The sequence below is a fragment of the Aphelocoma coerulescens genome, chromosome 12 (genome assembly GCF_041296385.1).
Source record: "Aphelocoma coerulescens isolate FSJ_1873_10779 chromosome 12, UR_Acoe_1.0, whole genome shotgun sequence".
In the NCBI taxonomy this organism is placed as follows: domain Eukaryota; kingdom Metazoa; phylum Chordata; class Aves; order Passeriformes; family Corvidae; genus Aphelocoma; species Aphelocoma coerulescens.
The window spans coordinates 8,863,895-8,891,135 of NC_091026.1; the positions used below are offsets into that span (position 1 = coordinate 8,863,895).

At 54.3% G+C, this 27,241-nt stretch overlaps 2 protein-coding genes across 3 annotated transcripts in view; one reads left to right on the plus strand and one right to left on the minus strand.

Moving 5' to 3' along the window:
- LOC138117707 (dynein axonemal heavy chain 12-like) overlaps positions 1–27,241 on the minus strand; it is a 189,124-nt gene that overhangs the window by 68,853 nt on the left and 93,030 nt on the right. The gene's annotated exons all lie outside the window — the stretch shown is intronic.
- On the plus strand, positions 1,997–7,553 carry LOC138117735 (PHD finger protein 7-like). Its single transcript, XM_069028287.1, is given in 12 exon segments — positions 1,997–2,014; positions 3,014–3,096; positions 4,246–4,304; positions 5,247–5,357; positions 5,674–5,765; positions 5,850–5,951; positions 6,232–6,356; positions 6,433–6,600; positions 6,602–6,649; positions 6,651–6,788; positions 7,004–7,117; positions 7,268–7,553. Coding segments are annotated over 12 exon segments (1,344 nt in total).

The window sequence follows — 27,241 nt, forward strand, 5'->3', positions numbered from 1 at the left end:
TGATAGTGAACCACGCCTTAATGGGCTTGGCTACATTTAGGGAGACAAAAGAGCAAGGAGGCTCTTAGGGAAGCTGTCTTTGAAAAGGACATGTGCTGTGTTGCTATCCTTGAACAATCTGATTTCAGGAAAGCCAAAAGGAAGAAGAAAGAAGAGAGCGAGACACTGCCTCAAGTGTCTGAAGACATCGATCGTGATATTGCTGCTGATTTAAGAGACTTGTTTGGACTTTCAAAGAACAAACCAGAAAAAACAGAGGACTATTGCTGCTGATTTAAAAGACTTGTTTGGACTTTCAAAGAACAAACCAGAAAACACTGAGGACATACTCCGGGACAAAGAGGATGCGCAGGACTCTGCCCCAGCTGACCATCTGGGACCTTTGCCTGCGAACGACGTAGCTCAGGAGTCGAGCGCTTTCACTTTTCCTTCTTTGGAGACACACAGGAGTCGGGCATGAAAGAAGGTAACAGCAGAACCCTTCTAAGGGGGCCATTTCTAGGAAGAGCTTATGGCAGGCACTGCCATAAGAGAATACGCTGTAAAGAGGGTCAGGATCCAGGGGATTTTCAGCGGCAGAAGCCAGTAATTAGGCAGAAGCCTTTTGATCTTCATTTCTACTTGCCAGGCTTGTGGTAGATTAACGAGAGGTAACTCGTGCTTGCATCTCAGGAGTTTTGAAAGGCGTGCTTTGAGAAGGCAGTGGGGTCTTTGCAGAGTGGTGAAAAAGCTTGTTGTCATCCCCTAAATTTCTCAAACAGGGAAAAAGGAGACACACCAGTCACGGCAAGTTTCACAGAACCCAACAACATTTCAAAGAAAATGTGTGTTAATGTAGAGTGAAGAGCAAAATCCTGGAGCTGACCCCAAGATTCAAGAACATTTTATTAGTTACTGAATTCTGTTCTTGGACCTTTAGAAAATGGAAACTGAATGACACATGATCATTGGCGAGTCCTAACCTCAGATAAAATGAGGCCTTATGAAATTAAGATGAAACAATATTAGATCAAGTCACAGTCCTGTAGGAAAGAAAAGAAACTGTGTGAAGCTATCCAAAAGATTAAAAACCCCAATGCAACAACACAAGGCAACAAGCCCCCCCACACACTTCTGCTGAATTCAGAAGGTAGGTAGTGTCTTCTGAATGCAGCGATAGGGGTTTAAGAATACGTAGGGGATGCCTAGAACAAAGTGGAAAATACTGGAGCAGAGATTTAGCTCAGAAAATCTGAGGGGAGAAGATTCTGTCCTCCTTAAATCTGCCTTCTCCAAGAGAAGTATTTCACTTGAGAGGGGGAATTTCTCCTGGCAAGTACAGGAATAACCCAGTTTGGGCTTTTTTTCTTTTTTGGTGCTGTTATTGCAGAGCCTTACGTACTTGGACCAATAAAACCGGTAAAAGCCACATGGCAAGAGGATCCACGTTTCCAAGACAGCAGTTCCGAGGGTGATGATGAGCCCGAGACATCAGAAATTGGAAAGGACCAAGAAATGCAAGTTCCATTTGTATTTGTTGTCTCCTTGGTTGTAGTAGTTGGATGCTGTGGGCATATAAAGAGCAGCACTCAGGAAATGGGAAACGGACATTGCACACCTCTGAGCGGTGAATGTCATCCTGGAAAACCGTTTGTGCTGCACAGAGTCAAAACTCCCCGCAGCCCATTTGATGTGAAGTTGAATATGAAAAGAGAGAAGTGGAGCACAAGAAATTAACTGGGTCATTCTGGTTTGACCACAACCAAACTGAGTTTAGCCAAAAGCCAAAGACACACTCAGTTTTCTTTGAAAAAGCGGGGTTTTTTATAGAAGGCAGTATTTGGTTTCTGCAGAGTAAAGCTCTTCAAGGTTGATCATTTCTCTGAAGCGCTACAGCTTTAACTCGCGTTCATGGAATTTGATAGCGCCTTTTAGGATGCTAAAATCCCTTTGTACTTGTCTAGGTTTCTTTCTTTACCACACGCGGAAAGTGCTAGAGTTTTCTTCTTCTCCAAAGATGATGAACGCCCACGAGGTACAACGGAACTTATTCACCCCTTTTGTATTTTTTTTCCTTTTAAACTCTTACTGGAATTCAGTGAGGAAAAAATGCTGCCCGCTTATGAATGTTTTGTAGTCAACATTTGCCATCCTTACTCGGGGTCTAGGTTGTGGTAGAAGCCCGTGAGGAAGTCCTGGCAAAATAAAGGCTGAGCAGCTGTCTGGCTTTCTTTTCTTCCAGATAATTGCCTAATAAGTATCTGGACTTCTGGAGCTTACCAAAAAAATAGTCACTGGACAAGTTGCCTAGACATTTCGGACCCTTTCAGGCATGCATATCATCTTTAACTTTTTCCTGTCTTTCTGCTGTCATCATTAAGAATGTTGAGTATTCTTATCAGCCACATACACAGCCTGTGTGGTTCTTTGCCCTCATGAATCTTGGTTTTTCTCTTCTGAATCCAGTGAATTTTGTATTTAAAAACAAAGAAAACAACCACAAAAGAAAACATACACAGCCCTAAAACATTCCACATCCACAAAAGGATGGCTTGTTACATGTGATAGAACACAGTTTTAGGACAGGCTTAAAGGATGTTTGTTTCTTGAGACTTACTAGGTAACTCTGATACAATGTACTGATGTGTTCATACAGTTACTGTCCTGTGTGCTTCCAGCCTGTCTGATTTACAGCGTGTGTTAAAATGGAGATCTCAGTCGTCCGCAGCCATCAGTTTTGCGGGGAGATGTAGGCTCCCGGTGTTGAGCTTTTACTGGAACAGCTGCTATTTCACTGCAATCTAGATTTCAGCGCCTTCAGGAGAACTGCTGCTGCCTTTCATTCTTCGTAGTACACGAGGTTGGAACACAGAACATTTCTGTTGGAGCCCACGTGTGGTGGTGGGGGGAAGGGAATAGGAAGGACGCGAAGGATAGGGCTGCTGACTTTATTGCTGTGTTGCTCATGAGTGTTCCAAGCAGCAGCATAATCAGACGTGCTTAACCCTTTTAATTGGTTCTTTGTTTTGTGCAGAAGGCCCAAGGTTATTTTGTAGATCAACAGAGCCCAGTGAAGAAAAAGAGGGTTGGGAAGACAGACGTAGATTATTGCTTGAGGTGAGTAGGTAACGTCTGTTCCCTGGTAACTGTGGCTGAAAGCTGAGCATGAGGAGGGAACACGGCTATGAATCTGCATGAGAAATTAATTCAGGACCTGGACAAGAGCCTGAAACTTTGTAATTACCAGAGAACAAAAGTGGTTTAGTATACTGGTTGTGATGTCACTCAGGTAAACCACTAAATCTCTGTATGTTACAGGACCAGCTACTTAACTGCATGTAAAGAAAGTGTTCAAGAGAAACAGTGAATTTAGAGACTTCTCCTAAGAGTGGATTCAGAGACTTCTCCTAATAATACATTAGATTTTCACTATTTTCTGGAATGCCGAAAGAAGCATAAGGACGCCAAAAGAAAAAAAGTGAAAGTAAAGCAATAAACGTTTTTTTATGATGAGAAGCGTGTCATGTTTCTTCCTTGAAGAAGCTGCCAAGCAGTGTTACTTTGGAAATCCTTTGCAAGATCTGATAGGAAAAACTCTTGGCAAACCCCGTTAGGCAGCGTTTGTGAGCTGGGGCTGATGGCCTCAGCTTCTGGGGAGGCACGGGAAGGCTCCAGTCCTGACTGGCTGGTCAGGCTGGGGCCATTGAGCTCTGGCTCATCCCTGGGGGCTCCAAGGGAAAGCAGGAAGGTCAAGGGCCCCCCAGGCCAGGGCCAGGGCCAGGGCCAGGGCCAGGCCAGAGCAGTGCCCTCAGCCCTCCAGGAGCAGACGGGCGCTGCCAAGCCCAGCCTGGGCACTGATCCCAGCCCAGCGACACCCGGGTGCTTTGCCTCATACCCGTGCCCAGACCAGCACAGCTGTCACACTCCCAGCTGGCTGTGCTGTTTCTCAGGCCGGAGCAGCGCCTGTGAGTGACCTCAGCAGCGCAGGAGCAGCACAGGAGCAGTTCCCAGGGCCTGGGGAAGAAGGAGGTTCATGGCGCTGAGGACAAAGTGTCCAGAGCTCAGGATTGTCCGGCTGAGCTCTTCTGCCTCCTTCTGCTTCCAGCCCTTGCCGAGACACGGGATCACTACAGAGCTCTGGGTGCCACTTCCCAACTTAGCCCTCTTCCTCTGCCTCCTCCCTGCCTCCTGGATAAAGGCACTCCCTGGCATTGCACCAGCTGTGCCTCCCTCCTAGTTCAGTGAAGGCATCCTTGTCCTCCCAAGGTGCCTCTCCCATGGAGACAGGAAAATTGATGAACTCCCGCTGCCCCGGCATCAAGCAGGTGCAGGGGGTCGCTGCTTGTCACCCCTTGCTTTCCAGGGGTCTCGCTGATTGTTCTAGAAGCCATTGATCTGGATTTTCCAGGAGCATGTTTGCAAAGACATGAATGAGAAAAGGCCAAAAGAACGGTTTGTGCTTCTCTTCCAGTTGTTTTTTTCAATATATTTATTTGCTAGTAGGAAAGCATGGACCAAACTGGCAAAAGTGCCTTTCATGTGGGAAAAGCATCCCTCCTGCATTTGACTTTGGAGTCGAGGACTGTTTCAAGCTCTCCCAGTCAGATGCACACAGAAAACTCCCACTGAATTCTCTGGGTTTCCATCGGAGTCAGTGTAAAAAGTTGGGCAGCCGACTGCCAGGGCCAGGAGCCCTGGAGTGGCACTGCCTGAACAGCCCCTTTCTGCCAACAGTGCCACGCTCGATGGCTGCCCCAGGGCCTGGCAGTTGACCCTGCACTTGCTGCAGGAACCCCTGCCCTGGTTCCGCTCTGACCGAAGGCTCGGACCCATCTCAGAACCTCGGTTCCCAAGGGGGCAGCCTCAAATGGGTGGCGTGGGACTGAGGCCATCGCTGCCCCCATTTTGGGTGCACGTTGCTGATGTCAGAGTGGCCATTGTGACCCGTGTGACCAAGGCCACAAGAGGGAAGGCTGGGCTCAGGCCGTGTGTCAGTGTTGCCTGACAACGGGAGGAGAAGGTAGGACAGGGACGGGGCTGCCCAGGGACCAGAGGAGCCCCACACCTCGGGGCTCTGGGCCTGTGCTGCAGGCTCACCTGCCTCTCCCTTCCCAGAGGCAGCGGAGGAACATCCAGAGGAGACAGCAGTGTTCCTCGACGCTGTGACGGGAGGAAAAGGAGGACAGGAGCAGGGCTCACTAGGGAGTAGTGCCCTCGTGGCTCTGGGCCTGTTCTGCAAACGCCCCACACTCTTCTTTCTCCCATAGAGAGAGAGGACGAGCACCTGGAGGAGACCGCAGTGCTCCTGCCCAGGGACTCACTGCTGGCTGGAACCATGGCCAACAGGGAACAGGAGGCCCCTGATGCCAGAGAGCCAGGTGAGGGCAAAGCAGCCCTCCCGCAGCCTGGCGCAGGGGCTGTCGGGGCAGCCAGCGTGGGGCCCGGAGCGGAGGCAGGGGGAGGCAGGAGCTGCCCAGCCATGCTGGGCCTGGGAGCCTCCTTCCTCCCCAAGGGGGGCCCAGCTGGGCCGGGGGCAGCTGTTGGGACGTCCGTGCCCGAGCTCTCCCCTGCTCCCCAAGGCCTCCAGGCCTGCCCATCAGCCAGGCAGGCAGGGCCAGAGCAGCCCTTGGGGCCGATGCTGCGGGCTAAGAGCCCCGCAGAGGTGCCCGGTGCCATTGGCTCTGTCCCCTGCAGCATGCCTGCTGTGCCGCCGCACAGAGGCTGACCCGGACATCTGCGGCGACAAACGGGAGAAGCACGGGCTCTGTGCCCACGTCTTCTGCCTGGTGAGTTGCACCGGGCCTCCCTCCAGCATTGCAATGGGCAGCCCCTGCCACTCCCTCCTCATCAGCTCCTCGCCTTTTCCGCAGTATTTTGCCAGCCTCCTTTCTCGACAAGACAATGATCGGACAGGACTCATGGGCTTTCGCCCTCGCGATATCCGTCTTGCAGTCAGCCGAGCGGCTCAGAAGGTGAGAGCCTGACAAGAGCAGGGAGATTTGTGCCAGGCGAGGTTTGCCAGAGCTTAGCCCAGACCCCACGAAAGAAAGGCCCGCCCTCCCCACCAGCTGTGGGACAAAAGTCTGGCTCCCAGCGGCTCCACAGAGCCTCTGGCACAGGAGCCTCTTCCTCCAGGCGGGTCTGTGGGCTGAGACCCAGCAGAGGCCACAGTCCTGCGCCCTGCCCGGGGCCGTGGGACTGCCTGGCGAGGCCCCGAGGCTGCCTCTGATGGGGCTGCTTGGCTCTTTCCAGCACTGCTGCGTCTGTGGGGAGACTGGGGCCACCATCATGTGCTGTCAGGAAGACTGCGACAGATGGTTCCACCTGCCCTGTGCCAAGGACGGTGCCTGTGTCACACAGTATATTGCACAGTACAGGTACCTCCTCTCCCCTTCTGGTCACCCCTGCAGAAGGACCCAGCATTTCTCACTTTGCCCATTCCTTTTCCCCCAGCGCCTACTGCCCCGAGCACCGCCCAGATCTGAAGCTGGAGGTGACTCCGGAGCCGGAAACCAAATGCCCCATCTGCATGGAGACCGTGGACGATAGAGAGACTTATGGCACCATGGTGTGCCCAGCGTGCAAAAGGGCCTGGTTCCACAGGGACTGCATCCAGGTAGGAGCCATTCCCGCAGCCCCGGGGCACAGCAGGTGCTCAGCAGCACCAGGGCCTCACTCACACTGCTGCTGTTTGCCCTGCAGGGACAGGCCTTGCGCGCTGGTCTTTTCTGCCTCCACTGCCCCCTCTGCAGAGACGTTAGAGCATTTCTTCCCCGAATGTTCATCATGGGGATCCGAATCCCCTTCAGGTTGGTGTCCTTCTGCCTGGCTCACAACACAGGAAGGGGCAGGCGCTGTGCCGTGCCAGGGCCTGCCCCAGCAGTCCTGGCCCTGCCCTGTCCCGGGAGTCTGGGCTTCAGCTTCACGCACGACTTGCAAAAGCACTGGAGGAAGAGCAGGGACAGCCTGTACCTCCAGGATGGCGGAGCAGCACAAGCTCATCAGCTTTTCCTTTCTCCATCAGACAGCCAACATGGGAGGACAACGATTCCTTTGCTGAATTAGGAGAGAGGCACAGCCAGTGCAATGCCGGAGAGTGCCGTTATCCAGGAGGCAGGCAGGAGGCAGAGGAAGAGGGGTAAGTCGGGAAGCTGCACCCCAGGGTCTGCAGCGAACCTGTGTCTCGGCAAGGGCTCGAAGCAGAAGGAACCAGAAGAAGAGCTCAGCCAGATAATCCCGAGCTGGGGAGACTTTGCCTTCAGTGCCATGAACCTGTTTGCTTTCTCAGGCCCTGGGAACTGCTCCTGTGCTCCTCCTGCGCTGCTGAAGGCACCCACAGGCGCTGCTCCGGCCTGAGAAACAGCACAGCCAGCTGGGAGTGCGACAGCTGTGCTGGTCTGGGCACGGGTATGAGGCAAAGCACCCGGGTGTCGCTGGGCTGGGATCAGTGCCCGGGCTGGGCTTGGCAGCGCCCGTCCGCTCCTGGAGGGCTGAGGGCACCGCTCCGGCCTGGCCTGGCCCTGGCCCGGCAGGCCCTTGACCTTCCTGCTTCCCTTTTCAGCCTCCAGCCATGAGCCAGAGTTCAATGGCCCCAGCCTGACCAGCCAGTCAGGACTGGAGCCTTCCCATGGCTCCCCAGAAGCCGAGGCCATCAGCCACAGCTCTGGCAGCCCGGTGCCATCAGGTCTGTCTCCTCCATCTCCATCTCCATCTCCATCTCCATCTCCATCTCCATCTCCATCTCCAGAGAGCAGAAAACGCAGCAGCACCCAACATGCAGCATTGGAGCCGCTGCTGGAATCTTCCTTGCTGGAGAGCAGCAGCCCCGGCACAGAAAGTGAGGCAACATCAGGGTCATCAGACAGCAGCTGCCCAGACCCTGAGGACGGCAGCCGTCCTAAAAGTCCTGGACCTGACCGCAGCCAAAGTTGCTCTCGCCAGCAACACTGGGCCCCGAATCCACCTGTCCGGTCGAGAAGTTGCCGAGACAGGAGCCAAAGGACAGGACCAAGGGCTGAGAGGCCCAGGCGCGGGGGGACACCATCAGGGACATCCCCCAGGTGCAGCCGCTCTCGCCAGCAAGGTCCGGCCCCAAATCCACCTGTCCGGTCGAGGAGTCGCCGAGACAGGAGCCACAGGACAGGACCAAGGGCTGAGAGGCCCAGGCGCAGGGAGACATCATCAGGGACATTCCCCCGACGCAGCCGCTCTCGGCAACAAGGTCCGGCCCCAAATCCACCTGTCCGGTCGAGGAGTCGCCGAGACAGGAGCCACAGGACAGGACCAAGGGCTGAGAGGCCCAGGCGCAGGGAGACATCATCAGGGACATCCCCCAGACGCAGCCGCTCCCGCCAGCAAGGTCTGGCCTCAAATCCACCTGTCCGGTCGAGGAATCGCCGTGACGGGGGCCGCAGGACAGCAGCAAGGGCTGAGAGGCCCAGGCGGAGGGAGACATCATCAGGGACATCCACCAGGAGCAACCGCTCCCGCCAGCGACGTCGCACCTCAACTCGGACCTCGAAAAGCAGCATGTAGTGTCATCTTTTCTTTCTAGTCCGTCTGTTCTCTGCCAGAAGTGAAGGTGAGGAAGGTCAATACAGGGACCTTGAGATTTGCAGGTCTCTGAGAAAAGCATATTAGCTCTTGACATTGCTATTGGCAGGAAAGAAATCTGTGCTAAATACCTGGATTTCCATGTTACCACGTATTAAGTGAAAAGTCACTTAAGGGTGTGGCTAATTAAAAAAGGACACTTGTTCCTGCCTTTAGAGTCAAACCTCAGATGTTTCCCCACTGCTTCCCCTTGATAGTGAACCACGCCTTAATGGGCTTGGCTACATTTAGGGAGACAAAAGAGCAAGGAGGCTCTTAGGGAAGCTGTCTTTGAAAAGGACATGTGCTGTGTTGCTATCCTTGAACAATCTGATTTCAGGAAAGCCAAAAGGAAGAAGAAAGAAGAGAGCGAGACACTGCCTCAAGTGTCTGAAGACATCGATCGTGATATTGCTGCTGATTTAAGAGACTTGTTTGGACTTTCAAAGAACAAACCAGAAAAAACAGAGGACTATTGCTGCTGATTTAAAAGACTTGTTTGGACTTTCAAAGAACAAACCAGAAAACACTGAGGACATACTCCGGGACAAAGAGGATGCGCAGGACTCTGCCCCAGCTGACCATCTGGGACCTTTGCCTGCGAACGACGTAGCTCAGGAGTCGAGCGCTTTCACTTTTCCTTCTTTGGAGACACACAGGAGTCGGGCATGAAAGAAGGTAACAGCAGAACCCTTCTAAGGGGGCCATTTCTAGGAAGAGCTTATGGCAGGCACTGCAGAGAATACGCTGTAAAGAGGGTCAGGATCCAGGGGATTTTCAGCGGCAGAAGCCAGTAATTAGGCAGAAGCCTTTTGATCTTCATTTCTACTTGCCAGGCTTGTGGTAGATTAACGAGAGGTAACTCGTGCTTGCATCTCAGGAGTTTTGAAAGGCGTGCTTTGAGAAGGCAGTGGGGTCTTTGCAGAGTGGTGAAAAAGCTTGTTGTCATCCCCTAAATTTCTCAAACAGGGAAAAAGGAGACACACCAGTCACGGCAAGTTTCACAGAACCCAACAACATTTCAAAGAAAATGTGTGTTAATGTAGAGTGAAGAGCAAAATCCTGGAGCTGACCCCAAGATTCAAGAACATTTTATTAGTTACTGAATTCTGTTCTTGGACCTTTAGAAAATGGAAACTGAATGACACATGATCATTGGCGAGTCCTAACCTCAGATAAAATGAGGCCTTATGAAATTAAGATGAAACAATATTAGATCAAGTCACAGTCCTGTAGGAAAGAAAAGAAACTGTGTGAAGCTATCCAAAAGATTAAAAACCCCAATGCAACAACACAAGGCAACAAGCCCCCCCACACACTTCTGCTGAATTCAGAAGGTAGGTAGTGTCTTCTGAATGCAGCGATAGGGGTTTAAGAATACGTAGGGGATGCCTAGAACAAAGTGGAAAATACTGGAGCAGAGATTTAGCTCAGAAAATCTGAGGGGAGAAGATTCTGTCCTCCTTAAATCTGCCTTCTCCAAGAGAAGTATTTCACTTGAGAGGGGGAATTTCTCCTGGCAAGTACAGGAATAACCCAGTTTGGGCTTTTTTTCTTTTTTGGTGCTGTTATTGCAGAGCCTTACGTACTTGGACCAATAAAACCGGTAAAAGCCACATGGCAAGAGGATCCACGTTTCCAAGACAGCAGTTCCGAGGGTGATGATGAGCCCGAGACATCAGAAATTGGAAAGGACCAAGAAATGCAAGTTCCATTTGTATTTGTTGTCTCCTTGGTTGTAGTAGTTGGATGCTGTGGGCATATAAAGAGCAGCACTCAGGAAATGGGAAACGGACATTGCACACCTCTGAGCGGTGAATGTCATCCTGGAAAACCGTTTGTGCTGCACAGAGTCAAAACTCCCCGCAGCCCATTTGATGTGAAGTTGAATATGAAAAGAGAGAAGTGGAGCACAAGAAATTAACTGGGTCATTCTGGTTTGACCACAACCAAACTGAGTTTAGCCAAAAGCCAAAGACACACTCAGTTTTCTTTGAAAAAGCGGGGTTTTTTATAGAAGGCAGTATTTGGTTTCTGCAGAGTAAAGCTCTTCAAGGTTGATCATTTCTCTGAAGCGCTACAGCTTTAACTCGCGTTCATGGAATTTGATAGCGCCTTTTAGGATGCTAAAATCCCTTTGTACTTGTCTAGGTTTCTTTCTTTACCACACGCGGAAAGTGCTAGAGTTTTCTTCTTCTCCAAAGATGATGAACGCCCACGAGGTACAACGGAACTTATTCACCCCTTTTGTATTTTTTTTCCTTTTAAACTCTTACTGGAATTCAGTGAGGAAAAAATGCTGCCCGCTTATGAATGTTTTGTAGTCAACATTTGCCATCCTTACTCGGGGTCTAGGTTGTGGTAGAAGCCCGTGAGGAAGTCCTGGCAAAATAAAGGCTGAGCAGCTGTCTGGCTTTCTTTTCTTCCAGATAATTGCCTAATAAGTATCTGGACTTCTGGAGCTTACCAAAAAAATAGTCACTGGACAAGTTGCCTAGACATTTCGGACCCTTTCAGGCATGCATATCATCTTTAACTTTTTCCTGTCTTTCTGCTGTCATCATTAAGAATGTTGAGTATTCTTATCAGCCACATACACAGCCTGTGTGGTTCTTTGCCCTCATGAATCTTGGTTTTTCTCTTCTGAATCCAGTGAATTTTGTATTTAAAAACAAAGAAAACAACCACAAAAGAAAACATACACAGCCCTAAAACATTCCACATCCACAAAAGGATGGCTTGTTACATGTGATAGAACACAGTTTTAGGACAGGCTTAAAGGATGTTTGTTTCTTGAGACTTACTAGGTAACTCTGATACAATGTACTGATGTGTTCATACAGTTACTGTCCTGTGTGCTTCCAGCCTGTCTGATTTACAGCGTGTGTTAAAATGGAGATCTCAGTCGTCCGCAGCCATCAGTTTTGCGGGGAGATGTAGGCTCCCGGTGTTGAGCTTTTACTGGAACAGCTGCTATTTCACTGCAATCTAGATTTCAGCGCCTTCAGGAGAACTGCTGCTGCCTTTCATTCTTCGTAGTACACGAGGTTGGAACACAGAACATTTCTGTTGGAGCCCACGTGTGGTGGTGGGGGGAAGGGAATAGGAAGGACGCGAAGGATAGGGCTGCTGACTTTATTGCTGTGTTGCTCATGAGTGTTCCAAGCAGCAGCATAATCAGACGTGCTTAACCCTTTTAATTGGTTCTTTGTTTTGTGCAGAAGGCCCAAGGTTATTTTGTAGATCAACAGAGCCCAGTGAAGAAAAAGAGGGTTGGGAAGACAGACGTAGATTATTGCTTGAGGTGAGTAGGTAACGTCTGTTCCCTGGTAACTGTGGCTGAAAGCTGAGCATGAGGAGGGAACACGGCTATGAATCTGCATGAGAAATTAATTCAGGACCTGGACAAGAGCCTGAAACTTTGTAATTACCAGAGAACAAAAGTGGTTTAGTATACTGGTTGTGATGTCACTCAGGTAAACCACTAAATCTCTGTATGTTACAGGACCAGCTACTTAACTGCATGTAAAGAAAGTGTTCAAGAGAAACAGTGAATTTAGAGACTTCTCCTAAGAGTGGATTCAGAGACTTCTCCTAATAATACATTAGATTTTCACTATTTTCTGGAATGCCGAAAGAAGCATAAGGACGCCAAAAGAAAAAAAGTGAAAGTAAAGCAATAAACGTTTTTTTATGATGAGAAGCGTGTCATGTTTCTTCCTTGAAGAAGCTGCCAAGCAGTGTTACTTTGGAAATCCTTTGCAAGATCTGATAGGAAAAACTCTTGGCAAACCCCGTTAGGCAGCGTTTGTGAGCTGGGGCTGATGGCCTCAGCTTCTGGGGAGGCACGGGAAGGCTCCAGTCCTGACTGGCTGGTCAGGCTGGGGCCATTGAGCTCTGGCTCATCCCTGGGGGCTCCAAGGGAAAGCAGGAAGGTCAAGGGCCCCCCAGGCCAGGGCCAGGGCCAGGGCCAGGGCCAGGCCAGAGCAGTGCCCTCAGCCCTCCAGGAGCAGACGGGCGCTGCCAAGCCCAGCCTGGGCACTGATCCCAGCCCAGCGACACCCGGGTGCTTTGCCTCATACCCGTGCCCAGACCAGCACAGCTGTCACACTCCCAGCTGGCTGTGCTGTTTCTCAGGCCGGAGCAGCGCCTGTGAGTGACCTCAGCAGCGCAGGAGCAGCACAGGAGCAGTTCCCAGGGCCTGGGGAAGAAGGAGGTTCATGGCGCTGAGGACAAAGTGTCCAGAGCTCAGGATTGTCCGGCTGAGCTCTTCTGCCTCCTTCTGCTTCCAGCCCTTGCCGAGACACGGGATCACTACAGAGCTCTGGGTGCCACTTCCCAACTTAGCCCTCTTCCTCTGCCTCCTCCCTGCCTCCTGGATAAAGGCACTCCCTGGCATTGCACCAGCTGTGCCTCCCTCCTAGTTCAGTGAAGGCATCCTTGTCCTCCCAAGGTGCCTCTCCCATGGAGACAGGAAAATTGATGAACTCCCGCTGCCCCGGCATCAAGCAGGTGCAGGGGGTCGCTGCTTGTCACCCCTTGCTTTCCAGGGGTCTCGCTGATTGTTCTAGAAGCCATTGATCTGGATTTTCCAGGAGCATGTTTGCAAAGACATGAATGAGAAAAGGCCAAAAGAACGGTTTGTGCTTCTCTTCCAGTTGTTTTTTTCAATATATTTATTTGCTAGTAGGAAAGCATGGACCAAACTGGCAAAAGTGCCTTTCATGTGGGAAAAGCATCCCTCCTGCATTTGACTTTGGAGTCGAGGACTGTTTCAAGCTCTCCCAGTCAGATGCACACAGAAAACTCCCACTGAATTCTCTGGGTTTCCATCGGAGTCAGTGTAAAAAGTTGGGCAGCCGACTGCCAGGGCCAGGAGCCCTGGAGTGGCACTGCCTGAACAGCCCCTTTCTGCCAACAGTGCCACGCTCGATGGCTGCCCCAGGGCCTGGCAGTTGACCCTGCACTTGCTGCAGGAACCCCTGCCCTGGTTCCGCTCTGACCGAAGGCTCGGACCCATCTCAGAACCTCGGTTCCCAAGGGGGCAGCCTCAAATGGGTGGCGTGGGACTGAGGCCATCGCTGCCCCCATTTTGGGTGCACGTTGCTGATGTCAGAGTGGCCATTGTGACCTGTGTGACCAAGGCCACAAGAGGGAAGGCTGGGCTCAGGCCGTGTGTCAGTGTTGCCTGACAACGGGAGGAGAAGGTAGGACAGGGACGGGGCTGCCCAGGGACCAGAGGAGCCCCACACCTCGGGGCTCTGGGCCTGTGCTGCAGGCTCACCTGCCTCTCCCTTCCCAGAGGCAGCGGAGGAACATCCAGAGGAGACAGCAGTGTTCCTCGACGCTGTGACGGGAGGAAAAGGAGGACAGGAGCAGGGCTCACCAGGGAGTAGTGCCCTCGTGGCTCTGGGCCTGTTCTGCAAACGCCCCACACTCTTCTTTCTCCCATAGAGAGAGAGGACGAGCACCTGGAGGAGACCGCAGTGCTCCTGCCCAGGGACTCACTGCTGGCTGGAACCATGGGCAACAGGGAACAGGAGGCCCCTGATGCCAGAGAGCCAGGTGAGGGCAAAGCAGCCCTCCCGCAGCCTGGCGCAGGGGCTGTCGGGGCAGCCAGCGTGGGGCCCGGAGCGGAGGCAGGGGGAGGCAGGAGCTGCCCAGCCCTGCTGGGCCTGGGAGCCTCCTTCCTCCCCAAGGGGGGCCCAGCTGGGCCGGGGGCAGCTGTTGGGACGTCCGTGCCCGAGCTGTCCCCTGCTCCCCAAGGCCTCCAGGCCTGCCCATCAGCCAGGCAGGCAGGGCCAGAGCAGCCCTTGGGGCCGATGCTGCGGGCTAAGAGCCCCGCAGAGGTGCCCGGTGCCATTGGCTCTGTCCCCTGCAGCATGCCTGCTGTGCCGCCGCACAGAGGCTGACCCGGACATCTGCGGCGACAAACGGGAGAAGCACGGGCTCTGTGCCCACGTCTTCTGCCTGGTGAGTTGCACCGGGCCTCCCTCCAGCATTGCAATGGGCAGCCCCTGCCACTCCCTCCTCATCAGCTCCTCGCCTTTTCCGCAGTATTTTGCCAGCCTCCTTTCTCGACAAGACAATGATCGGACAGGACTCATGGGCTTTCGCCCTCGCGATATCCGTCTTGCAGTCAGCCGAGCGGCTCAGAAGGTGAGAGCCTGACAAGAGCAGGGAGATTTGTGCCAGGCGAGGTTTGCCAGAGCTTAGCCCAGACCCCACGAAAGAAAGGCCCGCCCTCCCCACCAGCTGTGGGACAAAAGTCTGGCTCCCAGCGGCTCCACAGAGCCTCTGGCACAGGAGCCTCTTCCTCCAGGCGGGTCTGTGGGCTGAGACCCAGCAGAGGCCACAGTCCTGCGCCCTGCCCGGGGCCGTGGGACTGCCTGGCGAGGCCCCGAGGCTGCCGCTGATGGGGCTGCTTGGCTCTTTCCAGCACTGCTGCGTCTGTGGGGAGACTGGGGCCACCATCATGTGCTGTCAGGAAGACTGCGACAGATGGTTCCACCTGCCCTGTGCCAAGGACGGTGCCTGTGTCACACAGTATATTGCACAGTACAGGTACCTCCTCTCCCCTTCTGGTCACCCCTGCAGAAGGACCCAGCATTTCTCACTTTGCCCATTCCTTTTCCCCCAGCGCCTACTGCCCCGAGCACCGCCCAGATCTGAAGCTGGAGGTGACTCCGGAGCCGGAAACCAAATGCCCCATCTGCATGGAGACCGTGGACGATAGAGAGACTTATGGCACCATGGTGTGCCCAGCGTGCAAAAGGGCCTGGTTCCACAGGGACTGCATCCAGGTAGGAGCCATTCCCGCAGCCCCGGGGCACAGCAGGTGCTCAGCAGCACCAGGGCCTCACTCACACTGCTGCTGTTTGCCCTGCAGGGACAGGCCTTGCGCGCTGGTCTTTTCTGCCTCCACTGCCCCCTCTGCAGAGACGTTAGAGCATTTCTTCCCCGAATGTTCATCATGGGGATCCGAATCCCCTTCAGGTTGGTGTCCTTCTGCCTGGCTCACAACACAGGAAGGGGCAGGCGCTGTGCCGTGCCAGGGCCTGCCCCAGCAGTCCTGGCCCTGCCCTGTCCCGGGAGTCTGGGCTTCAGCTTCACGCACGACTTGCAAAAGCACTGGAGGAAGAGCAGGGACAGCCTGTACCTCCAGGATGGCGGAGCAGCACAAGCTCATCAGCTTTTCCTTTCTCCATCAGACAGCCAACATGGGAGGACAACGATTCCTTTGCTGAATTAGGAGAGAGGCACAGCCAGTGCAATGCCGGAGAGTGCCGTTATCCAGGAGGCAGGCAGGAGGCAGAGGAAGAGGGGTAAGTCGGGAAGCTGCACCCCAGGGTCTGCAGCGAACCTGTGTCTCGGCAAGGGCTCGAAGCAGAAGGAACCAGAAGAAGAGCTCAGCCAGATAATCCCGAGCTGGGGAGACTTTGCCTTCAGTGCCATGAACCTGTTTGCTTTCTCAGGCCCTGGGAACTGCTCCTGTGCTCCTCCTGCGCTGCTGAAGGCACCCACAGGCGCTGCTCCGGCCTGAGAAACAGCACAGCCAGCTGGGAGTGCGACAGCTGTGCTGGTCTGGGCACGGGTATGAGGCAAAGCACCCGGGTGTCGCTGGGCTGGGATCAGTGCCCGGGCTGGGCTTGGCAGCGCCCGTCCGCTCCTGGAGGGCTGAGGGCACCGCTCCGGCCTGGCCTGGCCCTGGCCCGGCAGGCCCTTGACCTTCCTGCTTCCCTTTTCAGCCTCCAGCCATGAGCCAGAGTTCAATGGCCCCAGCCTGACCAGCCAGTCAGGACTGGAGCCTTCCCATGGCTCCCCAGAAGCCGAGGCCATCAGCCACAGCTCTGGCAGCCCGGTGCCATCAGGTCTGTCTCCTCCATCTCCATCTCCATCTCCATCTCCAGAGAGCAGAAAACGCAGCAGCACCCAACATGCAGCATTGGAGCCGCTGCTGGAATCTTCCTTGCTGGAGAGCAGCAGCCCCGGCACAGAAAGTGAGGCAACATCAGGGTCATCAGACAGCAGCTGCCCAGACCCTGAGGACGGCAGCCGTCCTAAAAGTCCTGGACCTGACCGCAGCCAAAGTTGCTCTCGCCAGCAACACTGGGCCCCGAATCCACCTGTCCGGTCGAGACGTTGCCGAGACAGGAGCCAAAGGACAGGACCAAATGCTGAGAGGCCCAGGCGCGGGGGGACACCATCAGGGACATCCCCCAGGTGCAGCCGCTCTCGCCAGCAAGGTCCGGCCCCAAATCCACCTGTCCGGTCGAGGAGTCGCCGAGACAGGAGCCACAGGACAGGACCAAGGGCTGAGAGGCCCAGGCGCAGGGAGACATCATCAGGGACATTCCCCCGACGCAGCCGCTCTCGGCAACAAGGTCCGGCCCCAAATCCACCTGTCCGGTCGAGGAGTCGCCGAGACAGGAGCCACAGGACAGGACCAAGGGCTGAGAGGCCCAGGCGCAGGGAGACATCATCAGGGACATCCCCCAGACGCAGCCGCTCCTGCCAGCAAGGTCCGGCCCCAAATCCACCTGTCCGGTCGAGGAGTCGCCGAGACAAGAGCCACAGGACAGGGCCAAGGGCTGAGAGGCCCAGGCGCAGGGAGACATCATCAGGGACATCCCCCAGACGCAGCCGCTCCTGCCAGCAAGGTCTGGCCTCAAATCCACCTGTCCGGTCGAGGAATCGCCGTGACGGGGGCCGCAGGACAGCAGCAAGGGCTGAGAGGCCCAGGCGGAGGGAGACATCATCGGGGACATCCACCAGGAGCAACCGCTCCCGCCAGCGACGTCGCACCTCAACTCAGACCTCGAAAAGCAGCATGTAGTGTCATCTTTTCTTTCTAGTCCGTCTGTTCTCTGCCAGAAGTGAAGGTGAGGAAGGTCAATACAGGGACCTTGAGATTTGCAGGTCTCTGAGAAAAGCATATTAGCTCTTGACATTGCTATTGGCAGGAAAGAAATCTGTGCTAAATACCTGGATTTCCATGTTACCACGTATTAAGTGAAAAGTCACTTAAGGGTGTGGCTAATTAAAAAAGGACACTTGTTCCTGCCTTTAGAGTCAAACCTCAGATGTTTCCCCACTGCTTCCCCTTGATAGTGAACCACGCCTTAATGGGCTTGGCTACATTTAGGGAGACAAAAGAGCAAGGAGGCTCTTAGGGAAGCTGTCTTTGAAAAGGACATGTGCTGTGTTGCTATCCTTGAACAATCTGATTTCAGGAAAGCCAAAAGGAAGAAGAAAGAAGAGAGCGAGACACTGCCTCAAGTGTCTGAAGACATCGATCGTGATATTGCTGCTGATTTAAGAGACTTGTTTGGACTTTCAAAGAACAAACCAGAAAAAACAGAGGACTATTGCTGCTGATTTAAAAGACTTGTTTGGACTTTCAAAGAACAAACCAGAAAACACTGAGGACATACTCCGGGACAAAGAGGATGCGCAGGACTCTGCCCCAGCTGACCATCTGGGACCTTTGCCTGCGAACGACGTAGCTCAGGAGTCGAGCGCTTTCACTTTTCCTTCTTTGGAGACACACAGGAGTCGGGCATGAAAGAAGGTAACAGCAGAACCCTTCTAAGGGGGCCATTTCTAGGAAGAGCTTATGGCAGGCACTGCAGAGAATACGCTGTAAAGAGGGTCAGGATCCAGGGGATTTTCAGCGGCAGAAGCCAGTAATTAGGCAGAAGCCTTTTGATCTTCATTTCTACTTGCCAGGCTTGTGGTAGATTAACGAGAGGTAACTCGTGCTTGCATCTCAGGAGTTTTGAAAGGCGTGCTTTGAGAAGGCAGTGGGGTCTTTGCAGAGTGGTGAAAAAGCTTGTTGTCATCCCCTAAATTTCTCAAACAGGGAAAAAGGAGACACACCAGTCACGGCAAGTTTCACAGAACCCAACAACATTTCAAAGAAAATGTGTGTTAATGTAGAGTGAAGAGCAAAATCCTGGAGCTGACCCCAAGATTCAAGAACATTTTATTAGTTACTGAATTCTGTTCTTGGACCTTTAGAAAATGGAAACTGAATGACACATGATCATTGGCGAGTCCTAACCTCAGATAAAATGAGGCCTTATGAAATTAAGATGAAACAATATTAGATCAAGTCCCAGTCCTGTAGGAAAGAAAAGAAACTGTGTGAAGCTATCCAAAAGATTAAAAACCCCAATGCAACAACACAAGGCAACAAGCCCCCCCACACACTTCTGCTGAATTCAGAAGGTAGGTAGTGTCTTCTGAATGCAGCGATAGGGGTTTAAGAATACGTAGGGGATGCCTAGAACAAAGTGGAAAATACTGGAGCAGAGATTTAGCTCAGAAAATCTGAGGGGAGAAGATTCTGTCCTCCTTAAATCTGCCTTCTCCAAGAGAAGTATTTCACTTGAGAGGGGGAATTTCTCCTGGCAAGTACAGGAATAACCCAGTTTGGGCTTTTTTTCTTTTTTGGTGCTGTTATTGCAGAGCCTTACGTACTTGGACCAATAAAACCGGTAAAAGCCACATGGCAAGAGGATCCACGTTTCCAAGACAGCAGTTCCGAGGGTGATGATGAGCCCGAGACATCAGAAATTGGAAAGGACCAAGAAATGCAAGTTCCATTTGTATTTGTTGTCTCCTTGGTTGTAGTAGTTGGATGCTGTGGGCATATAAAGAGCAGCACTCAGGAAATGGGAAACGGACATTGCACACCTCTGAGCGGTGAATGTCATCCTGGAAAACCGTTTGTGCTGCACAGAGTCAAAACTCCCCGCAGCCCATTTGATGTGAAGTTGAATATGAAAAGAGAGAAGTGGAGCACAAGAAATTAACTGGGTCATTCTGGTTTGACCACAACCAAACTGAGTTTAGCCAAAAGCCAAAGACACACTCAGTTTTCTTTGAAAAAGCGGGGTTTTTTATAGAAGGCAGTATTTGGTTTCTGCAGAGTAAAGCTCTTCAAGGTTGATCATTTCTCTGAAGCGCTACAGCTTTAACTCGCGTTCATGGAATTTGATAGCGCCTTTTAGGATGCTAAAATCCCTTTGTACTTGTCTAGGTTTCTTTCTTTACCACACGCGGAAAGTGCTAGAGTTTTCTTCTTCTCCAAAGATGATGAACGCCCACGAGGTACAACGGAACTTATTCACCCCTTTTGTATTTTTTTTCCTTTTAAACTCTTACTGGAATTCAGTGAGGAAAAAATGCTGCCCGCTTATGAATGTTTTGTAGTCAACATTTGCCATCCTTACTCGGGGTCTAGGTTGTGGTAGAAGCCCGTGAGGAAGTCCTGGCAAAATAAAGGCTGAGCAGCTGTCTGGCTTTCTTTTCTTCCAGATAATTGCCTAATAAGTATCTGGACTTCTGGAGCTTACCAAAAAAATAGTCACTGGACAAGTTGCCTAGACATTTCGGACCCTTTCAGGCATGCATATCATCTTTAACTTTTTCCTGTCTTTCTGCTGTCATCATTAAGAATGTTGAGTATTCTTATCAGCCACATACACAGCCTGTGTGGTTCTTTGCCCTCATGAATCTTGGTTTTTCTCTTCTGAATCCAGTGAATTTTGTATTTAAAAACAAAGAAAACAACCACAAAAGAAAACATACACAGCCCTAAAACATTCCACATCCACAAAAGGATGGCTTGTTACATGTGATAGAACACAGTTTTAGGACAGGCTTAAAGGATGTTTGTTTCTTGAGACTTACTAGGTAACTCTGATGCAATGTACTGATGTGTTCATACAGTTACTGTCCTGTGTGCTTCCAGCCTGTCTGATTTACAGCGTGTGTTAAAATGGAGATCTCAGTCGTCCGCAGCCATCAGTTTTGCGGGGAGATGTAGGCTCCCGGTGTTGAGCTTTTACTGGAACAGCTGCTATTTCACTGCAATCTAGATTTCAGCGCCTTCAGGAGAACTGCTGCTGCCTTTCATTCTTCGTAGTACACGAGGCTGGAACACAGAACATTTCTGTTGGAGCCCACGTGTGGTGGTGGGGGGAAGGGAATAGGAAGGACGCGAAGGATAGGGCTGCTGACTTTATTGCTGTGTTGCTCATGAGTGTTCCAAGCAGCAGCATAATCAGACGTGCTTAACCCTTTTACTTGGTTCTTTGTTTTGTGCAGAAGGCCCAAGGTTATTTTGTAGATCAACAGAGCCCAGTGAAGAAAAAGAGGGTTGGGAAGACAGACGTAGATTATTGCTTGAGGTGAGTAGGTAACGTCTGTTCCCTGGTAACTGTGGCTGAAAGCTGAGCATGAGGAGGGAACACGGCTATGAATCTGCATGAGAAATTAATTCAGGACCTGGACAAGAGCCTGAAACTTTGTAATTACCAGAGAACAAAAGTGGTTTAGTATACTGGTTGTGATGTCACTCAGGTAAACCACTAAATCTCTGTATGTTACAGGACCAGCTACTTAACTGCATGTAAAGAAAGTGTTCAAGAGAAACAGTGAATTTAGAGACTTCTCCTAAGAGTGGATTCAGAGACTTCTCCTAATAATACATTAGATTTTCACTATTTTCTGGAATGCCGAAAGAAGCATAAGGACGCCAAAAGAAAAAAAGTGAAAGTAAAGCAATAAACGTTTTTTTATGATGAGAAGCGTGTCATGTTTCTTCCTTGAAGAAGCTCCCTGTGGGAGTGTGTTTGTTTTGGTTCGGTCTGGGTCTCCCCTTTAAATTCTGTATGTTTGGTATACCCCATTTGGCACCCTCCTTGTTTTATTGAAATCACCCCATGTATCAGTTTTGTCTCCTCCCAGGGCCCTGTCTGTCACTCTGGCTCCCCTCCCAGGCATGTGGAAAGTTCTAAGCAGGGGGCCAAGTGATTGGTCCTGGGAAAGGAGTCCCTCCCTTCCCCTGTTACATTTGGATCCCACATGTGTCCCTCGTCTTGTTTGCCACACCCTTCCCTTCCCTGGTTGGTTGATCTGTAATCCCTGCCTTGTCTCCTCCCCCCCATAAAATCCCTTGCACGAGGCCGAAAGGTGCTCGGTGCTGGGCACCCCTGCTCGTTGAGGTCACCTGTTCGGAGGTCCAATAAATTTTCTGGTTTTAACCCAACACTGAGCCTGCCTCCTTTCCTCCGCCATCTACCTTCAGCACCGCGGTCCCTTGGAAGGACCCACGAGCCAGACCTCTGGTCACTCCGATACCAGAGGCTGGCCCCCGCAGCCTGCTGTGTCCCAAGCTGACTGGACTAAGTGGGAACTGTTCCTAGAGGACACAGAGGCAGCTGCTAAGCAGTGTTACTTTGGAAATCCTTTTCAAGATCTGATAGGAAAAACTCTTGGCAAACCCTGTTGCGCAGTGTTTGTGAGCTGGGGCTGATGGCCTCAGCTTCTGGGGAGGCACGGGAAGGCTCCAGTCCTGACTGGCTGGTCAGGCTGGGGCCATTGAGCTCTGGCTCATCCCTGGGGGCTCCAAGGGAAAGCAGGAAGGTCAAGGGCCCCCCAGGCCAGGGCCAGGGCCAGGGCCAGGCCAGAGCAGTGCCCTCAGCCCTCCAGGAGCAGACGGGCGCTGCCAAGCCCAGCCTGGGCACTGATCCCCGCCCAGCGACACCCGGGTGCTTTGCCTCATACCCGTGCCCAGACCAGCACAGCTGTCACACTCCCAGCTGGCTGTGCTGTTTCTCAGGCCGGAGCAGCGCCTGTGAGTGACCTCAGCAGCGCAGGAGCAGCACAGGAGCAGTTCCCAGGGCCTGGGGAAGAAGGAGGTTCATGGCGCTGAGGACAAAGTGTCCAGAGCTCAGGATTGTCCGGCTGAGCTCTTCTGCCTCCTTCTGCTTCCAGCCCTTGCCGAGACACGGGATCACTACAGAGCTCTGGGTGCCACTTCCCAACTTAGTCCTCTTCCTCTGCCTCCTCCCTGCCTCCTGGATAAAGGCACTCCCTGGCATTGCACCAGCTGTGCCTCCCTCCTAGTTCAGTGAAGGCATCCTTGTCCTCCCAAGGTGCCTCTCCCATGGAGACAGGAAAATTGATGAACTCCCGCTGCCCCGGCATCAAGCAGGTGCAGGGGGTCGCTGCTTGTCACCCCTTGCTTTCCAGGGGTCTCGCTGATTGTTCTAGAAGCCATTGATCTGGATTTTCCAGGAGCATGTTTGCAAAGACATGAATGAGAAAAGGCCAAAAGAACGGTTTGTGCTTCTCTTCCAGTTGTTTTTTTCAATATATTTATTTGCTAGTAGGAAAGCATGGACCAAACTGGCAAAAGTGCCTTTCATGTGGGAAAAGCATCCCTCCTGCATTTAACTTTGGAGTCGAGGACTGTTTCAAGCTCTCCCAGTCAGATGCACACAGAAAACTCCCACTGAATTCTCTGGGTTTCCATCGGAGTCAGTGTAAAAAGTTGGGCAGCCGACTGCCAGGGCCAGGAGCCCTGGAGTGGCACTGCCTGAACAGCCCCTTTCTGCCAACAGTGCCACGCTCGATGGCTGCCCCAGGGCCTGGCAGTTGACCCTGCACTTGCTGCAGGAACCCCTGCCCTGGTTCCGCTCTGACCGAAGGCTCGGACCCATCTCAGAACCTCGGTTCCCAAGGGGGCAGCCTCAAATGGGTGGCGTGGGACTGAGGCCATCGCTGCCCCCATTTTGGGTGCACGTTGCTGATGTCAGAGTGGCCATGGTGATCCGTGTGACCAAGGCCACAAGAGGGAAGGCTGGGCTCAGGCCGTGTGTCAGTGCCGCCTGACAACGGGAGGACAAGGCAGGACAGGGACGGGGCTGCCCAGGGACCAGAGGAGCCCCACACCTCGGGGCTCTGGGCCTGTGCTGCAGGCTCACCTGCCTCTCCCTTCCCAGAGGCAGCGGAGGAACATCCAGAGGAGACAGCAGTGTTCCTCGACGCTGTGACGGGAGGAAAAGGAGGACAGGAGCAGGGCTCACCAGGGAGTAGTGCCCTCGTGGCTCTGGGCCTGTTCTGCAAACGCCCCGCACTCTTCTTTCTCCCAAAGAGAGAGAGGACGAGCACCTGGAGGAGACCGCAGTGCTCCTGCCCAGGGACTCACTGCTGACCGGAACCATGGGCAACAGGGAACAGGAGGCCCCTGATGCCAGAGAGCCAGGTGAGGGCAAAGCAGCCCTCCCGCAGCCTGGCGCAGGGGCTGTCGGGGCAGCCAGCGTGGGGCCCGGAGCGGAGGCAGGGGGAGGCAGGAGCTGCCCAGCCCTGCTGGGCCTGGGAGCCTCCTTCCTCCCCAAGGGGGGCCCAGCTGGGCCGGGGGCAGCTGTTGGGACGTCCGTGCCCGAGCTGTCCCCTGCTCCCCAAGGCCTCCAGGCCTGCCCATCAGCCAGGCAGGCAGGGCCAGAGCAGCCCTTGGGGCCGATGCTGCGGGCTAAGAGCCCCGCAGAGGTGCCCGGTGCCATTGGCTCTGTCCCCTGCAGCATGCCTGCTGTGCTGGTCTGGGCACGGGCATGAGGCAAAGCACCCGGGTGTCGCTGGGCGGGGATCAGTGCCCAGGCTGGGCTTGGCAGCGCCCGTCCGCTCCTGGAGGGCTGAGGGCACTGCTCTGGCCTGGCCCTGGCCCTGGCCCGGGCCCTGACAGGCCCTTGACCTTCCTGCTTCCCTTTTAAGCCTCCAGCCATGAGGCAGAGTTCAATGGCTCCAGCCTGACCAGCCAGTCAGGACTGGAGCCTTCCCATGGCTCCCCAGAAGCCGAGGCCATCAGCCACAGCTCTGGCAGCCCGGTGCCATCAGGTCTGTCTCCTCCATCTGCATCTCGAGAGAGCAGAAAACGCAGCAGCACCCAACATGCAGCATTGGAGCCGTTGCTGGAATCTTCCTGGCTGGAGAGCAGCAGCCCCGGCACAGAAAGTGAGGCAACATCAGGGTCATCAGACAGCAGCTGCCCAGACCCTGAGGACGGCAGCCGTCCTAAAAGTCCTGGACGTGACCACAGGCAAAGTTGCTCTCGCCAGCAACATTGGGCCCTGAATCGAACTGTCTGCTCGAGACGTTGCCGAGACAGGAGCCACAGGACAGGACCAAATGCTGAGAGGCCCAGGCGCGGGGGGACACCATCAGAGACATCCCCCTGACGCAACCGCTCTTGCCAGCAAGGTCCAGGCCCAAATCCACCTGTCCGGTCGAGGAGTCGCTGAGACAGGAGCCACAGGACAGGGCCAAGGGCAAGCATGGACCAAACTGGCAAAAGTGCCTTTCATGTGGGAAAAGCATCCCTCCTGCATTTGACTTCGGAGTCGAGGACTGTTTCAAGCTCTCCCAGTCAGATGCACACAGAAAACTCCCACTGAATTCTCTGGGTTTCCATCGGAGTCAGTGTAAAAAGTTGGGCAGCCGACTGCCAGGGCCAGGAGCCCTGGAGTGGCACTGCCTGAACAGCCCCTTTCTGCCAACAGTGCCACGCTCGATGGCTGCCCCAGGGCCTGGCAGTTGACCCTGCACTTGCTGCAGGAACCCCTGCCCTGGTTCCGCTCTGACCGAAGGCTCGGACCCATCTCAGAACCTCGGTTCCCAAGGGGGCAGCCTCAAATGGGTGGCGTGGGACTGAGGCCATCGCTGCCCCCATTTTGGGTGCACGTTGCTGATGTCAGAGTGGCCATGGTGATCCGTGTGACCAAGGCCACAAGAGGGAAGGCTGGGCTCAGGCCGTGTGTCAGTGCCGCCTGACAATGGGAGGACAAGGCAGGACAGGGACGGGGCTGCCCAGGGACCAGAGGAGCCCCACACCTCGGGGCTCTGGGCCTGCGCTTCAGGCTCACCTGCCTCTCCCTTCCCAGAGGCAGCGGAGGAACATCCAGAGGAGACAGCAGTGTTCCTCGACGCTGTGACGGGAGGAAAAGGAGGACAGGAGCAGGGCTCACCAGGGAGTAGTGCCCTCGTGGCTCTGGGCCTGCTCTGCAAACGCCCCGCACTCTTCTTTCTCCCAAAGAGAGAGAGGACGAGCACCTGGAGGAGACCGCAGTGCTCCTGCCCAGGGACTCACTGCTGACCGGAACCATGGGCAACAGGGAACAGGAGGCCCCTGATGCCAGAGAGCCAGGTGAGGGCAAAGCAGCCCTCCCGCAGCCTGGCGCAGGGGCTGTCGGGGCAGCCAGCGTGGGGCCCGGAGCGGAGGCAGGGGGAGGCAGGAGCTGCCCAGCCCTGCTGGGCCTGGGAGCCTCCTTCCTCCCCAAGGGGGGCCCAGCTGGGCCGGGGGCAGCTGTTGGGACGTCCGTGCCCGAGCTGTCCCCTGCTCCCCAAGGCCTCCAGGCCTGCCCATCAGCCAGGCAGGCAGGGCCAGAGCAGCCCTTGGGGCCGATGCTGCGGGCTAAGAGCCCCGCAGAGGTGCCCGGTGCCATTGGCTCTGTCCCCTGCAGCATGCCTGCTGTGCTGGTCTGGGCACGGGCATGAGGCAAAGCACCCGGGTGTCGCTGGGCGGGGATCAGTGCCCAGCCTGGGCTTGGCAGCGCCCGTCCGCTCCTGGAGGGCTGAGGGCACTGCTCTGGCCTGGCCCTGGCCCTGGCCCGGGCCCTGACAGGCCCTTGACCTTCCTGCTTCCCTTTTAAGCCTCCAGCCATGAGGCAGAGTTCAATGGCTCCAGCCTGACCAGCCAGTCAGGACTGGAGCCTTCCCATGGCTCCCCAGAAGCCGAGGCCATCAGCCACAGCTCTGGCAGCCCGGTGCCATCAGGTCTGTCTCCTCCATCTGCATCTCGAGAGAGCAGAAAACGCAGCAGCACCCAACATGCAGCATTGGAGCCGTTGCTGGAATCTTCCTGGCTGGAGAGCAGCAGCCCCGGCACAGAAAGTGAGGCAACATCAGGGTCATCAGACAGCAGCTGCCCAGACCCTGAGGACGGCAGCCGTCCTAAAAGTCCTGGACGTGACCACAGGCAAAGTTGCTCTCGCCAGCAACATTGGGCCCTGAATCGAACTGTCTGCTCGAGACGTTGCCGAGACAGGAGCCACAGGACAGGACCAAATGCTGAGAGGCCCAGGCGCGGGGGGACACCATCAGAGACATCCCCCTGACGCAACCGCTCTTGCCAGCAAGGTCCAGGCCCAAATCCACCTGTCCGGTCGAGGAGTCGCCGAGACAGGAGCCACAGGACAGGGCCAAGGGCAAGCATGGACCAAACTGGCAAAAGTGCCTTTCATGTGGGAAAAGCATCCCTCCTGCATTTGACTTCGGAGTCGAGGACTGTTTCAAGCTCTCCCAGTCAGATGCACACAGAAAACTCCCACTGAATTCTCTGGGTTTCCATTGGAGTCAGTGTAAAAAGTTGGGCAGCCGACTGCCAGGGCCAGGAGCCCTGGAGTGGCACTGCCTGAACAGCCCCTTTCTGCCAACAGTGCCACGCTCGATGGCTGCCCCAGGGCCTGGCAGTTGACCCTGCACTTGCTGCAGGAACCCCTGCCCTGGTTCCGCTCTGACCGAAGGCTCGGACCCATCTCAGAACCTCGGTTCCCAAGGGGGCAGCCTCAAATGGGTGGCGTGGGACTGAGGCCATCGCTGCCCCCATTTTGGGTGCACGTTGCTGATGTCAGAGTGGCCATGGTGATCCGTGTGACCAAGGCCACAAGAGGGAAGGCTGGGCTCAGGCCGTGTGTCAGTGCCGCCTGACAACGGGAGGACAAGGCAGGACAGGGACGGGGCTGCCCAGGGACCAGAGGAGCCCCACACCTCGGGGCTCTGGGCCTGTGCTGCAGGCTCACCTGCCTCTCCCTTCCCAGAGGCA